This window comes from Argentina silus, assembly GCF_951799395.1.
Source record: "Argentina silus genome assembly, chromosome: 9".
Taxonomy (NCBI): Eukaryota; Metazoa; Chordata; class Actinopteri; order Argentiniformes; family Argentinidae; genus Argentina; species Argentina silus.
In genome coordinates this window covers 7,940,736-7,955,942 of record NC_139663.1, presented here as the reverse complement: position 1 = coordinate 7,955,942, position 15,207 = coordinate 7,940,736, and the positions used below count along the sequence as shown (strand labels likewise).

The following is a 15,207-nucleotide window of genomic DNA, read 5'->3' as shown; positions in this document are numbered from 1 at the left end:
TTAGCATTAATTAAGCTTGATATCCTAATTTGGAAAATGTGTCGTTGAAAACAAGCATTTTCGTAGCCTTTTTTCTCTGATGGTGAATACGAGCTTGCTGCCTTTGGGCTGCTTTTCTCTCCTTTGAGAGTTGAAAATGAGAAATGGAAATGGATATCAGGAGGTGCTAAATTAGCTGCCTGATCTGCACTTATTGCTGCATATACGCCCCTATTACTTTGCCAGTCTGTGTCTCTCTTTTAGCATTCCAGACATGGAGAGGCGTCGAGATAGCAGATTTATCAAATGGGAAATGAATGCATGATGATCAGTTAAATTGAAAATCAGCGCCTGCATGACAGCCCGACCTGACACCTCCGTAATTAGAAAGAAAAATGATGGCGTCCGATGCATAATAGAGCAAAAACAATTTACACTCTCCCATAATGATCCGGCGTTCAAATTGAAAATTTCTCCCGGTAGAAATTGAATTCATAAAGTATGATTCATGGAGGACACATCTCCTGGAGGCTGCCTGTGCTATATCGATTGATAGTTTGTCTTGAATCATACAGCGTGCAGCTCTCAGGCAAAAAAAGCTTAACTACTTAAGCAAATCGCTAATTTCACCTTAAGGCCACCAGTGTGCAGCCAGCGATACTCCTATTCAGTCTACTAATGAATAATACATGAACACCCCCTACCATAGGCCTACGCTCCAAATAAGAGTACAAAAACAGCAGTATATTGAAGGACACCTTTAGAAAACTCTCATTGAGAAACGTCTTACCAATGACCGAAATAAAGCTCATTCTTGGGCAAAATAAGAAGAGAACATTGAGATTTTGAAAAGGTACACGCATGTGGGATTGTAGTGAACTCAGAACAATACGTTTTGATATTGTTTTAATGAAATAAAATTGTCATATTTGATTCGACCATTTCCTTATTTTACATTGTTGTTATGTTACTTTATATTTCCCTATCAGTTGGTCCTGCCTCATAGGCACTTATGCTACCGAGAATAACCCCCTGCTCCCCCATCCAATAAGTCAATGCTTCCTCAAAGCAAACAGCAGTCATCTGTGGAAATTATGTAAATATTTTGAAAGGGACACTGGCTCAAAAATTCATTTGCGCCGGCTCAGACATAAAGCTGCCCTTCTGATTATTTTCAATTTATTTGCAAATCAAGACCCAAATAGAGTTAGATGGCTTGGGGACATTTAACAAGGCCATAAAGACAACACCATACTGGAATGAATGTTTTTGATTTTGGAGGATTTAGATGTTTGTGTTATTGGGGGCATTTGCTCGCCAGTATCTTGTAAAATGATGTATGTGCCGTGTGAATGTTCCTCCTTTCTTACCTCGACTTTAGATCTCTGGTCCACATCGCTAATATAGCCAGGGCGCAGATGTCCCAGAGCCTGCACAGCATCCCTGGGGACCGCCAACCCTATTAGAACAAATGTGTTCTGCTATTGTAAATAGGCACGTTTGCTTCGCCCGTCCTATTACAGCCGACGCATGATCAATAGGCTGATAACACAGAAACATCAATGTAAGCGACAGAACAATGAGGGATATCATCGAACATCTATCTTAATATAGCCAGCTACAAGGGCCCTGACAAAGTGAAAAGCTCATGAAAATTCCGCCCCACGAATTCCCATCTTCTATCCAATATGCACAAACACACTCCCAGCTGCCGGGGCTATTATTTTCGTATTTCAATTTGACACCCCAGCCTTTCATGCTAATTCTATTATTCTTGGAAGTTTATGTGATTTCATATCACTAGAAATCGGTAATGTATTATAACCCTTTGGGCTAAAATAAACCGAATCCCTGCAGTAGCCACCGGGAAAATAATTACTTTCATATCAAAACTCTGCAGGAGTCGAGCGGGTCCATTCGCCTCCGGCTCGTAACCTCATTTCAGTGGGGCTTATAGATGAATAAATTTGTTAAGGCAATACACAAAATACAACATGAGATTTTAGGAGAAAGTACCTATACCCACTATATGGGCTATTTAAGGTCTCACACGATTTGAGTTTCTTGTATACAATCGATTTATTTATGAAAACCTTACATATATAAATATTATAATACTTTGTACAGCCTTTGAGGATTTTTGTGGTTTTGATGTCTTTTTACAGTTTGTTACACAGGGGCTATAGGCCTACAACCACACGTACACACACACGCACGCACGCACGCACGCGCACGCACGCACACACACACACACACACACACACACACACACACACACACACAGATATGTCATCTAGAGTTTAGATGCAAAGATGTTATAATCTCTGATTAAGCTTTGGGCAAATGAAAGAGGTTGACGCTATCAATATTATTAATTTCTCCGGGTCACCCCATATGCCTACAATTATTCCGTATTGACATCTTGAGAGTCTGTCTTTGTTTCTGGTGGACAGTTGGTTGTCACAGACTCGGAACTCTCTGGGTAGTCTTTTACCGATTGCTCTTTTTTGTCTGAATGCAGAGACTTTGAATCAACGAGGTCTGGGCCCTCCTCTTGAAAGTATGTTTCACTACAACTTGCTGAAGACTGACTACAGTTGCTACTGGAAAAAGTAACCTGGGCTGGGCTGCTTTTTGGTGAAATCGTCTTTTTCTCGGATAAGTTGACCTGCGCTTTGATAGATACCACGTCGCTGTGTAGATTATTGGATTCCTTATTGTTCTTATGTCCTGTATTTGCAGAGAAACTGTTGTCAGGCTCTGGGCTTCTTAGTGTGGAAATATCAATATCAGAGCCTGGTGCTGCTGTCTTCAAATACGTTTGAGGAACAATGAATCCGAGCGGCTGTGTGATGGGATAGAGTAAGAAATGTCCTTTCCCTATTAAAGGCCTCGAGGAGGGTAAGGCAGAAAATCCATCTACGTTCGGTTTGCGCCTTGGCCTGTCCGACAGAAGACTCTCTACGCTGAAGGGGTTAAGTTTCTGAAGAGTGGAGGCTCTGCTGTTGGCGCACATGCTTGACTGTTGACTGCTGTCAGACGAGTCCAGCTCGGATCCGCCAGCGTCTTGGTTCAAGTGTCTTTGGTTCTGGAGTGTTTGTGGTGTTTGGTCACAGCTCGATTGGGTTTGGTGTCGGCCTGCAGAGTCGCAATGTACATTTTGCTCACTGTCCGTTACTTGTGACACTCCGCTGTCACTGTCTGATCCTGGGGTGTGAAATAGGTCCCCCGACATGAGTTTATTCTGGGACCTCAACAGCCTTCGCTCCTGCTTTCTCTTCTTTTTCTCCATCCTCTCAAGTTCTCTCCTGGCGATCTCATCCGCGTCCATAGGTTCTCCACTGCACGTTGCTGGGTGGGAGTTGTGAGCGGGTCGCCCAGGACCTTTCTTTGTGTTCTCTTTTTTCCTCCATTTAGCTCTGCGATTCTGGAACCATACCTGCATATTAGAGAAAAACATATGGTCAAGACAATGATAATGTTGCCCACTCTCTTCAAATATAATTGGAATCTCAATGTATAGCTTACATAGCCAATATTGCACAAACAACTAATAATTTGTTGTCAAATGCAATGACGGTCGAATGCAAGTAAATGCATTATTTTATACCAAATTTGAACAGGGTTGAAATGATTAAGCCTTGAATTAACCTTGAAATATCTGTGACCTAGAACATAGTCCAACGTTTCAAAACATTGTGTTTATGCACTCTTTTTTTAAATAATTAAATCAACTACACAATAATACATTGTTCAGAATATAATATTGTTATATAAAATATACAATAGCCACTAAGAATAATTCTGATGTTTTTTTGCTTTATATAGTGCATCACACAATCATTATCTAAGGCTTTAGTCATCATGAGTTTCATATGACCAAAATAGGCAAATAATCCCTTGTACATTTTACTGATGGTGGAAAAAATGGTACAAATGTGTACAGCAATGTTATTCAAGTTATTGTGTGTGTACAGTTGAAGTGGAAAATATAAATGTGTGTGACGTTGGGGGAAGCAGGCCACACAGTTATTATGTTTTCCTTTTGTTATAGTCATTGAGTGAGAAAACACCTTGTTAACGTTATACACATGGTATTGAATATTAATAAAAACGATGTGCCAGACTGTTGAGCACAATAAGTGACCCTGCCATATAGTGTAACATTTAATACAGGCATTTTTCCTAAAGACAGTGGTCCAGACACTTCTCATATTTCCCATGATTTCATATATTCTTCTTGCACGCCATCCCTGGCTGTGTTGGATCATATTTAATACACATTGGCTATTCTTTTGATGTTTTTAGTTAAGGTTTTCATATCATAGATCATAAATCTACATATTAGGACTTTATGATCGGACTATGCAATGAGAGATTTAGTTGGAGGACAAAACACAAAACAATAGAATTACTAGACAGTTAAGATATACCGGAAATGCGCTGTAGGCCTGAAATTAACAATGTCAGAAAATACAAGAGAAAGGCCTACAGTATACATTATCTTTGTCCACATACGCATTTTTGAAGATTTAAAACATTGCAAACAATCAAGAGAGAATGCAAAAAGTGAAAATTGATATTTACCTGAACCCTCGATTCTATCAAGTCCAATCTCAAAGCCAGTGCCTCCCTCATGAACACATCAGGATAGTGACTCTCATTAAAAGCCTTTTCTAATTCTTCCAGTTGCCAACCAGTGAAATTTGTGCGAGTTCGTCGTCTCTTACAACCAGGGCTATCCTTGTCTGGGTCTCCTGAATCTAGCATGGAAATAGAGAAAACAGATATTTACCAATGGCTTATGTTAAACATTCTTTATTATCTGGTCCTCTATACAGATATGCATTCAATATTTTCAGTTAAAAGCAATACAATGATAGTGGTGATAACCTAATAGGCTATCAATACCCTAATGATAAGGGTGCTGATGATAATAACAATAATAGTTACACGAGTATGAATAACAGACAAGTGCTTGTTTTCTACTGAAAAGACAGCTGTTATGCATATTATCCCACTGTCACAATACAAGGGTTTCAACGTTTGGAGCTGTATCTACCGCTTTACACTGAAATGAATTGCACAAATTGAAAGACGAAGACTGGTCCTTTGTTTCTTGGTTTGGATTGCCTCTGAGCGATTTATGGAAAGGATGTGTTATCTTTAGCTGCTTTCAATTCTTTGTTTTGTCTTTGATATACAGCCAACCTTTTGATAAGTACTGTATTTCGTTTTGCTTACCTGTCAGTTTGTACTGCTGGTTATCTCCATTCATACCGCAGCCAGAAGACAAGAGAGGGTTCGAATTAACCACTGAAGCTGTGCAGGAACCATTAAGTAATCCGTCTATTGAAAAAGGAACCGCGGCCGCAGATTGAAGTTGATGACCGGCTAATTCGTAAACATGATGGTGGCTTAGATGGTACGGAAAGCCCACCATCCCACCGAGAGAGCCTCCGAACTGGGCATGAGGTGGATCCAGTATCCTGCTGTCCATCATCTCCCAGGCAAAAGGAAACGACGTCTTGAGGCTGGTGATGTGAATTTAAAAAGCATGCAGTGACTGTGGCCAGTGAGGAGGGGACATGATGTGGAGGGAAGGATGAGCTGTATTTTATCAACATGAACCTTCCAATAATTAGCCTAGGCTTTGGGAATTTGAGACCAATGAGAAACGGTAATCGACTGTGACGTCAGAGACGTGGTCCGCAAACGCTTTCCATATCGATTGCTAATTAAACCTGACATCCACCTCAATAAACAATATCAGAGCTGTCACAACAAGACAGAAGGGCTTTGATAAGAACTACATCACAACTACACGGGGGACCACCGAGAGGGAGTGATCAGATTGAAACCCAGTAAAAGGCGAAAGAGATAGAGTAATTTCTGCTCAAACGGTCGCGTTTGAAAATGACGGACATACAATACCTCACAGTTTTGGACAACACACTATTCCGTTTGAGATGTTCAGGCTACTCTTTAATCGATGCCTTAAAGCCCCCCATAGACTCCGATTTATAACTATACCAATTGTACAAGGGTAGGTTATTCATCATCCAATGCTGTCACATTTCATTCGAGAGTACAACCATTTCGCATAACGAGATGTTGATGAAAGGGGGCGATCAGCTCTTCAGCCTTGAGTCGGTATGCTTTGCCTTTTAAAAAGAGTGAGATATTAAGTTATTTATTACATCACGCACTAACTAAACGGTGCTGCTAAGACAAAATACCATTATAGGAGGACATATTAACCTATTCTCTCAGGTTACCTGTCCTTTAGACTAACTAAACTGAGACTTGAACTAGAAATGTCTCAGATTTTGTCCCACGGATGTGCAAAGTTATACCTCTAAAACCTGCTTGGCCCGTTATTTTATTCGAAGGAAAATGCAAATGACCATGTAGCCTATTTAGATGCCTTTATATGAAGACAAATAATCAAACGCATTGAAAATTGAGTCGTCTCAGGTGTGTTGTATGACCAGTATGTAACTATATAGCTATTGATTTTAAGTTCAAAATAATATCAGAAGAACGGGCTAAAAGGACTGCAGACTAAAAGGGTAATAGAACATTAAAAAGTACAAAGGTCAGAGGTTTTAACCTTGTCAAGACCATTGTTGTCATATTGGTCTGAGACCATAACAGCCCATGTTTCCAAACTCGCATGCAAATAAATATGTTTGTTTTGTGAATAGGCTTATGGCGTATCAATCCTGCCTAAGCAGGCCTGTTCGGCCTGTCTCTCTCCTCATTAGGCTACAGAGAATTAATTCAACTTTATATAACCCATGTCTGGTACTGTCATAATGTTAATCTGACTTGAAAATTCGCTCCCCACTCACTCCCTGACCCTTGGCACCCGGATTGGCGTGTTGTAATAACCCGAATCTCTCAACAGAAGCCGTTATAATTGTTACCTTATTAGCATGCAAATTGTTTAATTAATATTATTATGAGGAAGTATATAATCCGTTCGTCACTTGACCTCAAGCCCAAATAGCAACCCTCTGCATTTCAATGTGTACATTTTAATGAACTCCTTAGAAATGTCTCAAGATCTGGCCTTTTAACCCCTATGTGGTTAGAGTTTTCTTTGATGCTTTTCTTTATTCTAACTTAGTTTATTATATATATATATATATATATATATATATATATATATATATATATATATATATATATATATATATATATATATATATATATATATATATATATATATATAATTCCACCCATTCATTTCTTTTTTTTGAACATCTAAAATTCAATAATTGCTTCTTGTCAATTCCAAGCGTAGCCCCATCCAGCCGCACAGGCTCCGTGAAAAGCAGCCCTTGACACGCAGTCCCGGGAGACATTGCATTTAAATCCGTTTTTCTACAACCGGGTGACATTGTCAGATCCTAGCTTTAATTAACCCGATAATAAGACGAACAAGGCGTGCATTCAGTGGCGCTGTAGGCCTGTCTTGTTTCCTTTCCGTTTGAATTCAAGAGTTTAATCAACAATTTAACTGGCCTTGGTCGATAGGACAGAGGTTCATGTAGGAAAATAAAACGTGCATGCCTCAGAATCAACATAACGGCGCAGCTGGTTTATAACTGGTAGAACTATGTCGGTTTCCTTGGCCGCTTCATGTGATATTAGCCTACACCTTATTTGATGCCTTCACCATCTAACCAATTGGCCTCATTGGCTAAACCCACTACAATTTGTTGATTCAGCCACTAACTCGTCATTGGTCTAGACTAGAGGTTAGAAAGTTAGAAGTTTTTTTGCTCAAAACTTGTAGAAACATGTAGTTCATATAAGGCCTCAAAACAGGCCAGAGGGCAAATATTAAGCTACACAGTTGTGTGTTTGACATCATCCCCACAATCACTTTATTACATATATCTTGTCACATGACATTAAGTGGTGCTGGTCACATATGTATGTGTGTGTGTGTGTGTGTGTGTGTGTGTGTGTGTGTGTGTGTGTGTGTGTGTGTGTGTGTGTGTGTGTGTGTGTGTGTGTGTCTGTCTGTCTATCTGTCTATCTGTCTGTCTGCGTGGTTCTATAAAGTACACACATGCCTTTAGTAGGCCTACATCAAACACATGCCATTTAGTATGAAATTGTCCTTACAAAATGTAAAGTTCATAAACATGATTCCATTCACTGATTTCCCCGTCTCCAACTGATGTTTGTTTTCATCTGTGTTCGCTCATGACATGATAACTAGATGACAGGAAAATGATGCTGCTTTTAACTTGGAGTTCCCAGCATCTCAAGATAATCAGTTCTTCAACTCTAAACTTTGCCCCTGACAGAAAATTAGCATCTAGGGGCAAGTGGACAACACTGACCCCATTAACAGCAGGTGTTCAAATGTAACACCCCAAACAAACAAACTAATCAAACCGCCCATCCAACACTGATGCCTACTTTACCAACATTACACAAAATCAAATTCATTTTTTAATTATGCTTGCAAATTAATAGGCAGCAGTTGAGGAGTTTAATTACTCAATTAACTTCACGCACGTTAATTTTTAACTATCTAAATTAAGTTGCACATTATTCGATTTGATGATAATTATAGAATTAAATCTAAATTAATTGTTGTGGATGATTTGATACGATGAACTAGATGCAATTCCAATTAAACAGTAGAAAGCATTGGTTGCCATTTTAAGCTACCAAATCCTTTGATTCGATTTTAAGCGAGAAACTCTGCTTCTAAATTTTCTCTGATCCTGAAAATTCTCTCTCCCTCTTAATCCCCACAATTAAAAGTTTCCTCCATCTAATTATCTGTAATTGTGCTGCTGTCAAAGTAGAATGGAGAAGTGAAAGCGATTGATTTGGACTTTTAATTCACTTCATTTCTGATAGAAGAGAAAGTAATTCCCTTCAAATTACCTCATTCAATCCTGACACCCTAATGCCCTTCAAATCTTTTTACTCACCGCATTTATATATTAAAAATGAATCTAAAATGAGTACTGCCTCCTAATAATAATAACCAAACTTCCATTAGAATAATAATTTCATTTCAATTAAAACTGACTTATCACCTTTGCTAAAACGTGCTTAATATGCCGAAAATTATCAATGCTTGAAGGAGCCCAAACTGGGGAGTCTAATTGTAATCAGCAAATCAGAGGTGCTTGTCGCTTCCGTGCCTTCGCAGAGAGGCAGTTCGGAAATAGAACTAATTTACTCAACTCCCCCGGGAAATCCGCTCAACAGATTAACATTTTCAAAATATAGTAATGATATAATTTGAGAAATGGTGACGCCAATTTGTGAGAAGCCTTTGTGCAGAATAATTTGCATTTTTTCACCGCCTGCATTTTTCCCTGTTAATTACAGCACCGCAGATGAAGGGTGTGCAGTTTGACTCATTGCTTATTATTCAACTTCAATCTAGTAATTTAACACTACAGGAAAAAAAATGTATCCAAATCTTCAGCTAACCCCATTTAAATCCGAAAGTGCCTCAGATATGAGGAAATTTGAATAGTTAACTTCTGTAAATGTCTGGTAAGAACTGAATGAGGTGCATGTTAGTGTGCATATAGAAAGCTGTGGGCTAGCAGGCAGGCCAATATGCAGGTATGTGGTCATGGGTATGTAGGCAAGTTATAGTACGGCAGGCTAGGCAGGATAGGCCTATAGGCAGACTATGTAGCAGACTAGGCGCTGTATGGCTACGGCAGGCTAGGCAGGATAGGCCTATAGGCAGACTATGTAGCAGACTAGGCGCTGTATGGCTACGGCAGGCTATGTCAGGCTGTGTAGGGTGGGCGGAGTTATGGGTATTATTATACATTAATGAAAATTTACTTTCACACTGGAGAGGTGTTTCTTTGTTTAAGATGATTATCGTAGCCTATACTTGGCCTAATAGCCTACTGGGTTCAAAGTTGAGATACCCATCCATCCGTCAATCAAAGTGTTTAGACAGGAAATTGACAAGTATTTGGTGGGCAATTCCTTTGTCAAGTTTTTGGCAAAGGAAATGACATCATTAGATATTGATTTTTGGCTATTTTATCTGGGGAGGCAATTAAATGGTTAAAATCTATTTGATAAGAGAGGCGGCTGGGTATTATAATCCCCTGCTATGTCGGTACCTCACGTTATATCGTGTAGAGAGAGAGCATTAACTATTTTCCGCACCACGGCCATCTGCTGTTGTAGAAAATTATAAACCCAGGAGATCTACTTATATCCACATCGTAAACGAGAAAATATGTTTTAATTAAGATAAATCAGGTTAACTTAGCGTTAATTTACAAGCCGTCTGGTTAATGAATTGTGTGCGCTGTTCTCTCTTTGTTAAATAAATTGGATATATTTCAGTTTCCTGGCATGGTATCATCAAAAAGTAGCATGTCATTTCACATACGTCTCAATCATTTTCGCAGGCAGTATTTGGCAATGAAGACAGTTTTATGATGATTCTTTTAACACGATCCCCATTTATGGATTCGTGGTATCATGTCTGGATGTGACTCCACAGTCTTGCCGTGCGTAAAGGCCGTGCGTAAAATGCGTGGATATAGGGTAGAGTAAAGCTTGCATGGCGATAACAGGATTTCTCAGTGTCTGTCATACAATCTGACTGATGGCCATCCTCTACTGTAACGACAGATCCGTGTTATTCCCTTAGCCTATGTGTGCCTTGTGTTCGGCTGGATCGATGGACAGAAGGGAAGGAAGTGGGAGGTTCATGAACATGGCCCCAGAGCATCCGGCCCAGACAATACATATCTGTAGGCATAGGTCCCCTTGACCCCTAACATGTTGGACAGACTATAAAATGTTAAACGCTGTCCACATGCCTCTAGGCTATATTTGTTTTCAGCTGTCGCAAAGTTGAAAAGGCTAGTGGCGCCGACTCGTGGCGCTGTATTATAGGCCATTCCACCTGAATGGTGAATGCAAATTCAACAACGAATTCGCCACGTCACTAGGCTACGTGTTAACAAAAATTACATTCACTAACTGATCCTGTGTAGGAAACGAGAACTAATATCAGTTGCCCACTAAACAGTTGGAAGTGCAGCTAAACGCATTATTAGCCTAATTATCAATGATGAACTCTAGGGATTCGGCTTTCAACTGTCACTTGTGTTTTATTAGGCCTACTCTTTTTTAACACGTCCATCCTTCATTTCAGTAACACTCTCTCTATTCAATTGTATTTCTGAGGCCTGGTCTCTGCTCGGCTGAACCTGTCATTGCGTTTACTCCCCTTTCTCTCTCTCCATCTGTTCATCTTCGTCTCCTTTTCAGCTGGTGTGTGTTTTACCTCATGGGCATTCACGCGTTTATTGACACCTCTTTTACATAGCATATACTCGCCTTTACAGGACGCGAGATGCCTTCTCCTTTGGCCCATTAATTCTTGAGATGAAGTCTGGTTAAACAAAAGACAGAAATCTGACGCTTCGTATTCATGAATCGCTATGTCTCCTCGCTTCTCAGCTTCCCATCAGCCTCGTGGGCATGGAATCTATTCTACAATATATCACTTACCACACCATGAAATCTGTGTATAATCGCAAAATGTATAACAGATCATATGTATACTAAATCAAGATAAAATAACTTTTTGACATGATAATGTCTATTTAAATTTAGGACTCAACTTGGATACATCTGTCCATTTGGACGTTTTATAACTTCTACTGTCACAAATATTTCCTTTGGCAAACTATAGTAGATTTGGAAATCATTTAGTGACAGTGTTAATTGTGTGGTTTTTATTTTGACAAAACAAAGGAACAACTATACAACCAACACTAAGATGCAAATGGCCTACTACAATCACCATCATGAATCTAAATTAAATCTTGCAAAAAAGATTAAACAAGGAAAAATATATTGCATATCTCAGGATGCTGCGACACTTTTACAGAGAGAATGCATACAGCATCAACGGGTTCTGCAAAATGTATGCCTTTTATGGCCTTTATTGAATAAAAAAGCACATTCTGTCCCTCAAAAGTAAGAGGGCTCTGTGTGTGGTTTTAAAGGTTAATGATATTCATATGACTTGTGTCCCACCACATTTAAACTTTTAAAAACTGGATTAGATATCAAATGGAGGAGACTTGCGAGGCTTGGATTTAGAATCAACGGATTATACCATTTGAGGATTGGATCATTGATCTGATTAAGAAGATCATTCACCAATGCAATTATGAAACTTATTTGAAAGAGAAAAAACTCCAATTAGAAGTTATTCAACTGTGATGGTTGTGATGACAGACATTTAACGTTTTTTTCTATAGGGCATGGTATCTCATTCTAAAAAAACATTGCAATACCATTGTCACTTTTTATGGGTGCAGCCTATAGAATAGTGAGGGAAATTCCTCAGAGACACACATCACAATGCACAAACTACATTTAATGCAATCCTCAAGAATGTGCTCTAACAGTTGAGAAATCGTGGAGGGCTCACAAAAAGAGCTAATCTGACATTGTCCTAAAAAGGTGTGACAAAACAGAAGATTGAGGTGACTGGCACCACGAGGACAGACTGGCCGACTGGTTCTTTGTCATGGGTGATGGCTCTTGGCTCTATTTTCTTAGGAGTCCTTTATGCCAACTTTGGGATTCAACACAGTCATTTATGGAACCCTTTTATGAAAGAGGTGCGTTTCAGAACCTTTTTGCCTATCTCATACCACACAAGGCACCTGTTAGGATGTTACATGAACATGAGCAGATGTAATACAGTTAGAATCAACATCATATGTACATTGGTAAGTGAAATATTGCAACATAAATAAGGGAAATTCACCATTACCCACAATTCCCTAGCAACAGGAGGGAGCAAGGAGGCACTCATTCACCTTTGAGGTATCTTATAGTTTTTTTACTTTGAGGTATGTTGTGATATGCCTATGTGAAATTTCCTGCACTCCTCCTGAAGCTTGTTAAAAATAAATATCTAGATTTATATATCTTTTAAATAAAACAATAAAAGGTTCTTTAGATTATAAATTGGGACCATTTAAACAACCCCTTATGGTTCTTTCATCAAAACCATTTGAAATTGTTCTATATGGAACTTTTAAGGGTTCCTTATAAAATACCTTTTTTTCTTCATAGAACCCTGTCAAAAAGAACCATGTTAGGGTTCTTTAATTTGTCCCTCTAGGGAACCCTTTTGTTGCTACATAGAACCCTGTCATGAAGAACTGTTTAAGGGTTATTTGATTTGTCCCTGTAGGGGAACCCTTTTTGGTGCTACATAGAATCCTTTCACGAAGAACCCTTTACAAGGGGTTCCAGGTAGAACCATATGTAGAGGGTTCTACACAGACCCCTTTCATGAAGAACCCTCTACAAGGGGTTTCTAGGTAGTAGTGCTTGCCATTATAAAAGAGTTCTACAAAGCACCAAAAAGGGTTCCCCTACACGGACAAATGAAAACACTTTTTTTCTAAGAGTGTAGGAGTCATGTCAAATTTCACTGCAAATATCTTTGCTGCATCGATTAAGAGATGATGGGAGGATATGAAATGATTACCATCATCTTCTAATTCAAGCAGATATGTGTGAGTGAGAAAGAGGAATTCCAATGATGAACCAGGTGTTCTTAGAGCGGCTCCATCTGGCAGCAGAATTAGCAGCTTATGAGCCAGGTGCCACTGTACAAGGGAGGAATCTAGATGAGTGCCTCTGTGATAATTTCATCTGGTCTCTGAGCATGACTCTGCACTATTGCATAATGAGAATAGTCCATTTTGAGCTCTGTGTCATTCCACATTTCTTAAGTCTGCTTCATTGACCTCTGGCTCAAATAATGTTATGTTTGGATGTCTGTGACAACTGATCATGCAGATGTACTACTTTAAGCTGCTATTAGTTGTGTTTTGTTCATATAGCAACAGTCCATCCAAATCACTGTCAAAACATTTTACAGTTCTCCGTGAAATATTTTTGAACCAAAACTATAACAATAAGTATAAATTACCAAATAACTGCAAATTACCAAATATCCTCAACAATGCCCACCAACTGTTGCTTTGTCTTTGCAATGACAGTTCAGGAACTTTCATGCATGCATGGAACATGAGATTAGAGAGCACATCAGTAGTATTTACTACAACACAAAAGCACAGAACAATCAATCATAAACAATAATTTTGAATATTGTGTAGAATTCTTGAAGAGCTCTGCTGCCATCAACTGGTACATTCTGTGCTGCTACATCAACTACAATATTGCAGTTTTGGAGTACAGACCCATGAATGATTTGTGTTCAGTCCTTGTGGTCTTACAGTGAGTACTAAGACAACTATATTAGCTGAATGCAATTCATTTTCACCTACTGTACAGCATGGGCTGATGGGCAATGCGTCACAATCTGCCCACTCTCATGGCATTTTATTTAGGCTGTATGGTATGTACCAGTTTTTGTGGGACCAATAATAGAAACATAAGGATAACATGGGAATTGTACAATCAAAATGGTAGCATCTCTGTAATTCATCCTGCTAAGCAAAAGGTAAGATAAAACACAGGCCTATTCAAATACAGAATTCACACTCTGTTGTTACACTTATATCTCATGCCAAACAAAGCATATACATAGCCCATAGTTACATTGCAGTCTCATATCAAGCAACTAAGCAATATTGCTCATATACCAAATTATTGTAGGTTTATGTTGCGAAGATTATGTTGGGATAGGCCTACATAGAATCCATTGAATTCAAGAGAATGCTTTGATGAGCAGGATAAATTACACAGTGACGCTCTCTCTCAGAACTCAAATCAAATCTGACTTAAGTGGGACTACAAAGGAAGCTTCCCATAGTGTTAAGATTAAGATCCATCACAATAAGCAATAGTGAAATAAAATTGGAAGTGGTAGCCTATTAGCCCACATCATATAAGTACTAGTATGTGCAATGTAAAACGGAAAACAAAAACAAAAATCTATCTTTGATTGCATATAAACTTGGATGTAAAACATTGATGCAAACATATTCTGGTCGCTAATAAGAGGAATTCGATCAAATATTTGACCAAAACAACTCGACAACCATTTCAGCCCATACAAGTGAATCGTCAAAACCAGAACCATGGACAGTTCCCATGAAAAATGCTGTATCACTGCCTCGTGTGGTAAATTCTGGAACTCACCAGCACCAACTCGATTACGTCAAGTTGAGTCATTCGATAGGAGGAGCATAAACAGTGACA

The 15,207-nt window shown here is 39.0% G+C and overlaps 1 protein-coding gene across 1 annotated transcript; it reads right to left on the bottom strand.

Annotated features, from left to right (window-relative positions):
• Positions 1-2,383: 2,383 nt before the first annotated feature.
• uncx (UNC homeobox) lies at positions 2,384-5,482 on the bottom strand (the record flags this gene model as incomplete). Its single annotated transcript, XM_083677034.1, has 3 exons — positions 2,384-3,418; positions 4,567-4,742; positions 5,224-5,482. The coding sequence occupies 3 exons, from the start codon at positions 5,480-5,482 to the stop codon at positions 2,384-2,386; spliced, it is 1,470 nt and encodes a 489-aa protein (XP_083533160.1).
• Between the last annotated feature and the right edge of the window lie 9,725 nt (positions 5,483-15,207).